The sequence below is a fragment of the Ranitomeya imitator genome, chromosome 7 (genome assembly GCF_032444005.1).
Source record: "Ranitomeya imitator isolate aRanImi1 chromosome 7, aRanImi1.pri, whole genome shotgun sequence".
NCBI classification, from domain to species: Eukaryota; Metazoa; Chordata; class Amphibia; order Anura; family Dendrobatidae; genus Ranitomeya; species Ranitomeya imitator.
Genome location: NC_091288.1, coordinates 197289190 through 197297619, shown reverse-complemented (window position 1 = coordinate 197297619; position 8430 = coordinate 197289190). Strand labels below are relative to the sequence as shown.

Here is an 8430-nt window from a genome sequence, read left to right as displayed (position 1 = left end):
ATTAAAAAAAAAAAACCGCTAGTGTGAAAGTAGCCTAAACTAAGCGTAAATTACTAGCAATATCCACTATGTAATCGTTAAGGAGAGCAGAGAAAGCTGAGCAGCCTGCAATGTAAGAGAAAACTGCTGAAAATGTAACAAAACTCAATTACAAAAGTGATTAGTCACAAATCGCACTATTTTTTTTTTTACCTGTAGGCTGCTTCTCGTACTGCAGCTTATCCCCAGTGAAGCGACTACTGCAATACTAGACACGACCAAAGGCCAACAGTGGTGCTGTTCTTCGTAAAATAGATGTTTTAATGGGGGTTGTTCAATTTTTAGAATACTTCTGTTTGCTGACCAGGGATGGCAAGTAAAGGGCAGATCTTATTTTATAAAATATTGAGCCTGCAGGCAAGTTTTCTAAAAGAAAAAAAACCAAAAAAAAAAACAGAACTCTTCTGAAAAAAATAATTTTTTTTTTTTGGCTGGAAGATTTATAAATATTACATATTGAAGTAAACAAAATATGCACAAGGAGAACAAAATATTATGTTATCAGGGACTATATATAAAATAGAAAAATATATATATAATCTACAGTATTTCCATATTTAAAGAGACTTTCTATACCAGAAGTGTGCCTTTTTATAGTGCTATGACAAGCACACTGGCAGAGATTATTATAGGACGGATTCTAAGCATTTCCAGAAGTGGCAGAGGATCTGCCGACCGCTGCACAATATACGGAATGTTTTTTCCCTTCTTACATTTGCTAGATTCAGTTTGGTTGTTGCATTCCAAAGAGAGGGAAAAAAAAAATCTAAAACTGCCAGGCTTATATAAGCTAATGAAATATTCATGTGTATAAAATATTTGTAAGAAATGCATATATAAAGGATATTTAATAAAATATGAAAACTCTGAATTGTTTCGGTCTTTATTTTTCAGAAAGGTGAAATGTCCAGATTTATTCCTTTTTGATCCTATCTCAGAATGAATGCCTGATATATTCTGGTTAATACTGCACTATATGGTTAATAATTTAAAGGGGTATTCCAGCCAACAAACATTTATTTGATGGGTGATGTTTTAAACTGGCGTGGGTCCTACAATGATCGCCAGATCCAGGAGACTTGTGTCCTTCTGTGTCCCCGGCCTGGATGTGAACGCGCTCCATCCATTCAAAGTCTATGGACAAGGATGAAGACGCTGTAACTGAGCAATGTGATTGTTGTGGGTCATTATCTATGGGAGTGATAATAGCCAGCCAATGTCAAGTTTTTTTTTTTTTTTTTTTGTTTAAGACTAGAATACCCCTTTAATTCGTTCTTTATGCAGGTCAGGTCTTTCTTATAGTGAATTTAACACCATGGTTTTTAGTTTGGACCATTAAAAAAAATAAACGGATGCAATAGTATTTACGTAGAATTGAATAGGAAAAACATATTTGAAAAAATGTTTTTATTCTATTTTTACGGGATGCAAAAAACTGCTGTGCTTTTACATCCTTAGAAAATATATATATATATATATTTTTTTTTAATAAATGTGTGATGCATACATTCTGTTTTTTTTATTTTTATTTGCAACCGAAAAACAAACAAGTCATATAACCCTTCCCCCACCGCATGTCATTTTGGATTTTTTTTTTTTAAATAAAAAAAACCATGGTTGCTTACGTTTTAAAGCATCTATTAGAAAAAAATAAAAAGATAATCGAAACACAGGGAGAAACACACAGAGGGTGCTGGCAGTTGAAACCACAGACCAGGCTGTAAACTGACACAGATTTCAGCGATGTATCCCTTACTGGGCTGCTAGCTATAGTTTTGATAAAATCCGTGTTTTAATAGCAGGAGATTATCACTGGAGGACTAGTGAACCTGCTGTCATATAGTCCTCCATATTCATGAGCTCTGCCAATCCGTACTGGGGACGGGTTTATACAGCTTACTTTGTACACTGTGCATAGGCAATAAGTGGGGTGGCGGGGTTATTCAGGGCTCAGCAGTCAGAGAACTGAGAGATCTGTAGCAGAGTAAAATGATTTGATCAAAATTACAGTAAGCAGCCCAGTAAATGACATCGCTGGAATCGGGTTCCCTACCACTACATTGATTCTCTCATATGGGGGAGCAGGAGCCTGATGCCAAATCCCCTGTAATGTTATCTGAATGGTACAGATGCCCTGTGGATTTGTGCATATAAGGCTAGGCTTACAGGACTTCTTAGGAGGATCTGCTCTAAAAACGCCTGCAAATACTCGTTGTTGTGGATCTTTGAAGCAGATCTGCGACAAAATCCACGCTTTAAAAAAAAAACACACAAAAACTTGGTGTGAACACAGGCTTACAGAACCAGCAAAGTGACTGAGATGCAGCGCACGTGTGATCACTAGCGCTGCGGTCATGCATGCGCATTCCCACTTTCCCATTCATATGGGGGCAGCCTTGTCGCCATTGGTGGGGGTCCCATTAGTCTGACAGCAGGTCATAAATGTTATAGGATAATAGCCACAAGACAATAAGAGAACCACACAGAGAGATCACATCAGTTTATTGTAGTCAACCGTAGAACGGTAGACAGAAGCAGATTATACAGATGACTTATCTAAAATAAAAAACGGTAGAGGATTGTAATCAATCAGTGATCACGGCCTGATACAAAATGGGAGAATTCTCAAAAATGGTCTAAAGGGAAAAGAAGCCGGTTGCCCCTAGGAACCAATCAGATTACAGCTCTTATTTTTCAAGGGCTCTTTTGAAAATTAAAGGAGTAATCTGATTGGTTGCTATAGGCAAGTGCTTCACCACTAGGATTATCTAGTACAGAGCTACTCATAAAATGGATTCTAGACTATGGCCTGCTCCACGTGTAAAACGGGCACATTTTTTGGCTATTGGTTTATACTAAACGCCTTGTAGATCCCTACGGTGCTCTATAAGGGTTGTTCCATAGGGTAGGCAATGACTTATTGATCAGGAGGGATCCGACTGCTGGGACTCGCACCGATTGGCAGAATGAATGCACATGAATGACCGCTGCACTATTCATTCCCTATGGTGCTGCACTCGGCTTTTTTTTGGCAGGCCCATATGGGATGAGTGGAGCATGAGCATCTACACATTGCATCTCATATAGCCGCAATACTATGCACAGCCTGGAGACCGGAGTGGCGCTGTTTGTAGAAGAAGGCAATCACGGGATAAGGCGCTGATCCACGGAACTAGTCCGATTGCCATACGTGGCATTGGAATGTGTCCACTAATATGGGGCAATTAACAAAAAGACCCCATCAGGCAGATGCTTGAAAATAGGTTGAACACAATGGCCTTCAAAACTAAGAAACCATCTTGGACAACCTCCTTAAGCCGGTGGTCGGGCCAATAACGCGACCATATTACTCATCGAAACTAACCTAATAGTGCAAAAGAAAAAAGCCTACAAAACCTCCCGATCAAACCTCATCTACTTCCTCCAGGTTATAGTCCAGAATTTTATCATGTCCCTCAAACTTGAAATAAGCCAAGAATTTCTTCTTCTGCAACAACAGGGGCAACCATATGTAGTCATCTGGCCACATGCCGTCATAAGGGATCTGGTCTAACGAGAACCACTCGGGACGCATTTCTAAAAAACAAAATTTAGAGGGGTTATATACAATTATAGAAATGGCGCCACTCTTATTTATAGGCGGTGCCTGGTATTGCAATTCAGCCACTTTAACAGAAATTGGAGGGGGCAGGTATCCGAGGAACCCGCCAGATTGGAGTTGGCATTGGGAAGGGCGTATAATGCAGCCGACCTCTTGTATTCACCTTCACTTTCAGTTGGTTCTCCTCTAAACTCATCTGCTCGGAAGATATGGACGTCCAACAACTCGGTGCTGCCGACAAACTCAAATTTGATGTTGCCGATTTTCTGAAGGGTGTCTGTTGTCAGGCCGCTTTCTTCCCAGAGTTCCCTGCACAGAGAAATAAGATGAAAATCCATTATAACATGGAGTTTGCAATAGAGAATTATAAATTATCTCAGAAAAAAAAATAAAAATCTACCAGACCTTTATGACCCCTAATTCCACATGGATGAGCTACTCCCGACCCCCGGTTGTCCCATCCAACCCATTCATTTCAATTGACGCTGTAGATGGGCAAGTATTGGTTATCCAGACCCTAAATTCACCTTTTTGCAGCTTCTTCGATTGTTTCTCCTTGCTGTACTTTACCGCCAAACCCATTCCACCGACCGACACCAAAGCCTCGCTTCTTCATGCCCAGCAGGATTCTTTGCGGCTGGACCACCAGGACCAGAGTGAGCAGCTTAGATGAGAACATGGCTTCTGCTGAGACATGCAGAGGAGTTATGAACGAGACGAGATGGTGCACACCCTGCACAATTCACCAGGTTAGGCCTCATACACACCGTTAAATTAACGGACCTGTCCCCACGCTATACTTCCATACATGCAGCAGCACGATTAGATCGGATCGGCGTTAAATTCAGCTGCCTCTGCTGACGTCACGTCGACAGAGCAAAGGCTTATTTTCCGCCCTGCTCTGTTGACAGGCCATGACTGCCGATGTCATGCTGATTGACAGCAGGCTCCCCCAGTTAGGTAGCAGGGATCTGACTGTCAATCAGCATGACGTCAGCACTCTCGACCTGTCAACGCATGTCCAGCAGAACGGAAAAGAACCTGCTGCTCTGTCAACATGATGTCAGCAGAGACAGCGGAATCGCTGGCAGGAGCGGTTTGTGCCGGAGAAGAATGGGCAGGGGGATACCAACTACATGCCTAATAGTGTTTTGGCACTTTTTTTTTTTTTACGAAGTCCTGGAATCCCCTTTCATTTCTCCATCTTCTCCATTCTGTGTCCACGGTGATCAGACTGCACTCGTATGATAGACTTGTATGAGTGCACATGATTTGATTATCAGATGCACTAGCAGCAGCCTTAGAGACCGCAGCAGGGAGCGGTATGGGACTGCGCTCATGACAGCAACTGAGAGTGGATAAAGTATCTATAGTCTCAGAGAAGGTAGAGCAGACAAAATTAACACTGCAGATAAGGAGGAAAGCACATGAAGAGGAAATAAGTGCAGGATAGAAGATGTGCTGATATGTGAGCTAAAGAAGCCAGCAGCACTCTGGATACACAGAGACCTCACATCCAGCCTATATTAGGCTGCCGTCACACTAGCCGTATTTGGTCAGTATTTTACATCAGTATTTGTAAGCCAAAGCCAAGAGTGGAACAATTAGAGGAAAAGTATGATAGAAACATATGCACCACTTCAGCATTTATCACCCACTCCTGGTTTTGGCTTACAAATACTGACGTAAAATACTGACCAAATACTGCTAGCGTGACGGCAGCCTTACTGGGAGGGACAGTCCCACTAGAGAAAAATCTGAAACTTGGATCAGGCTGCACATTGCATATCAGGGGTTCTCAAAATGAAAAGGAAGGAAATTATGGACTGAAACTTAGTGCGATTTTTTTTTTTCAATGAAAGATAACCACTAACATATGTGAAAATGATTATTTCTATCACATCAGTGCCCATAGCATCCAAAGCCTCTTCATTTCCACATTAGAGACACAGAGACACCTCAGGAGGTATCGTGCACGCACATTGCACAGTCAGGATTCTCCGGTGTGACTGCAGACGGCACGCACATTGCACACTGTCAGGATTCTCCAGTGTGATGTGACTGCAGACGGCACGCACATTGTCGGGATTCTCCGGTGTGACTGCAGACTGCACATTGCGCACTGTCAGGATTCTTTGGTGTGACTGCAGACGGCACGCACATTGCACACTGTCAGGATTCTTTGGTGTGACTGCAGACGGCACGCACATTGCATACTGTGAGGATTCTCCAGTGTGACTGCAGGTATGCGATATGCACATTGCACAGTCAGGATTCTCTGGTGTGACTGCAGACGGCACACACATTGCACACGGTCAGGATTCTCCAGTGTGATGTGACTGCAGACGGCACGCACATTGTCGGGATTCTCCGGTGTGACTGCAGACGGCATGCACATTGCACACGGTCAGGATTCTCCGGTGTGACTGCAGACGGCACGCACATTGCACACGGTCAGGATTCTCCAGTGTGATGTGACTGCAGACGGCACGTACATTGTCGGGATTCTCCGGTGTGACTGCAGACGGCATGCACATTGCACACGGTCAGGATTCTCCGGTGTGACTGCAGACGGCACGCACATTGCACACTGTCAGGATTCTTTGGTGTGACTGCAGACGGCATGCACATTGCACACTGTCAGGATTCTCCAGTGTGATGTGACTGCAGACGGCACGCACATTGTCGGGATTCTCCGGTGTGACTGCAGACGGCACGCACATTGCACACTGTCAGGATTCTCCGGTGTGACTGCAGGCATATTGTCGGGATTCTCCGGTGTGACTGCAGACGGCACGCACATTGCACACTGTCAGGATTCTCCAGTGTGACTGCAGGTATGCGATATGCACATTGCACAGTCAGGATTCTCCAGTGTGACTGCAGACGGCATGCACATTGCACATGGTCAGGATTCTCCAGTGTGACTGCAGACGGCACGCACATTGCACTGTCAGGATTCTCTGGTGTGACTGCAGACGGCACGCACATTGCACACTGTCAGGATTCTCCAGTGTGATGTGACTGCAGACGGCACGCACATTGCACACTGTCAGGATTTTTTGGTGTGACTGCAGACGGCACGCACATTGCACACTGTCAGGATTCTCCGGTGTGACTGCAGACGGCACACACATTGCACACTGTCAGGATTCTCCAGTATGACTTCAGACGGCACGCACATTGTCAGGATTCTCCGGTGTGACTGCAGACGGCACGCACATTGTCGGGATTCTCCGGTGTGACTGCAGACGGCACGCACATTGCACAGTGTCAGGATTCTCCGGTGTGACTGCAGGTATGCGATATGCGCACTCCTAGCCACATTCAGACTAGACGTCATAGAGAGACCGCTATCGTGTCTACTGTTTAACCATTTAAATGCTGCCATGAATCCAACGGAGCATTTAATAGGCCAATTTATGTGGCACAATCATTCGGGCTCCCAGCACCGCCAGTATCTGGGCGTCAGAGGGAGAGCGGATATATATCTATATATAATTGTCTAAGGATTTTTCCGTCTGTCTGTCTGTCTGTCCTGGCGGCCTCGACAATCAGAGACCGGCACAGCATCGACGTAGAAATCCCGCGTCTCTGATTGGTCGAGGCCACCAGGCCTCGACCAATCAGCAACGGGCACAGCGACGACGATGTCATAAAGGACGTAGACATCTCACGTTTCTGATTCAGCGACGGGCACAGTATCGACGATGATGTCATAATGGTTGCCATGGCGACGATGATGTCATAAAGGTTGCCTCGACCAATCAGCGACGGGCACAGTCTGCCGCGAATTCTGGAATCATCATTGTCCATATACTACGGGGACATGCATATTCTAGAATACCCGATGCGTTAGAATCGGGCCACAATCTAGTATATATATATATATACTGCAGTACTACAGCAATGAAGGATCGCAGATTCACCTGGAGGGACTAAGATAGAAAGTAAAATGAAGACAAATATTTGTAAAAAAAAAAAAAATAGTAAAAAAGATAAATGTATAAAAGTAGATATCTCCCCCCTTACACCAGTTTTAAAAAATACTTATCTAGAAAAATGCGATTTATTAGACCCGTCCGCTAATTCTGGAGCTTTTTTTCTGCTACAGAATTTGTCAGTCGCCGCCGTCCATCTCCCCCAAAAATGCAATAAAAAGTGATCAAAATCTGATAAGCGCTAAAAAACCGCATCAATTAAAACAGATCGCGGCGCAAAAGTAAAAAGAAGAACGATGGCGGAATTACAATCTTTTTCCCCCAGTTTTCATTCAATCATTCAAAATTACAACTCATATAAAGAAACCCTCAAACTGCTGCGGGGCGAAAAAGGGAATGATAAAAAAAATGCAATAAAATAAAATAAAATAAAATCAGTAATTGCCCAGTTGTGAAGGGGTTAACCCAAAGCTGCCACACAGCGCGTGCCGTGGAGACAGGACTCCGTGCGACCCCCACATACCGCGCAGGACTGGACGTTTTACCTCTGCTGTATGTCCTGTGTGAACAGGTTCGGACCCTCACGTGAGCTTCACCGGCGGGAACTGAGAGGCCGCTCACGTGACCCGGCAGTCTTCATCCCCGGCCGCCATGTTAGGTGAGGGCAGCCGCTTCCCCCGTCTGAATTATTATATATACTAATCTAAATATAAACTATCTAACATTTATAGCGCGGAAATGCAAGAATAATTATATGTTACAACCTAGGACTGAGGTACGGCTTTTAGTGTGTTTTTAACTGTTTTCGTTTCCCTTTACAAATATGGCGGACGCGGCTTCAGCTAACGT

General features: G+C 44.0%; 1 protein-coding gene across 1 annotated transcript; it reads right to left on the bottom strand.

Moving 5' to 3' along the window:
* Positions 1–2524: 2524 nt before the first annotated feature.
* On the bottom strand, positions 2525–8239 carry NUDT1 (nudix hydrolase 1). Its single transcript, XM_069734329.1, has 4 exons — positions 8127–8239; positions 4168–4324; positions 3804–3949; positions 2525–3615 (listed from the first exon to the last, which is right to left on the bottom strand). The coding sequence occupies exons 2-4, from the start codon at positions 4317–4319 to the stop codon at positions 3443–3445; spliced, it is 471 nt and encodes a 156-aa protein (XP_069590430.1). The 5' UTR covers positions 4320–4324; positions 8127–8239; the 3' UTR covers positions 2525–3442.
* Positions 8240–8430: the final 191 nt, after the last annotated feature.

What these genes read in the sequence shown, in the direction of transcription:
- NUDT1 (XM_069734329.1), bottom strand. Translation starts at nt 4,319, where the DNA reads ATGTTCTCATCTAAGCTGCTCACTCTGGTCCTGGTGGTCCAGCCGCAA. An exon ending in ATCGAAGAAGCTGCAAAAAG is followed by an intron (nt 3,950 to 4,167) that starts GTGAATTTAGGG and finishes TTCTCTGTGCAG; the next exon opens with GGAACTCTGGGAAGAAAGCG. An exon ending in AGAACCAACTGAAAGTGAAG is followed by an intron (nt 3,616 to 3,803) that starts GTGAATACAAGA and finishes TTTGTTTTTTAG; the next exon opens with AAATGCGTCCCGAGTGGTTC.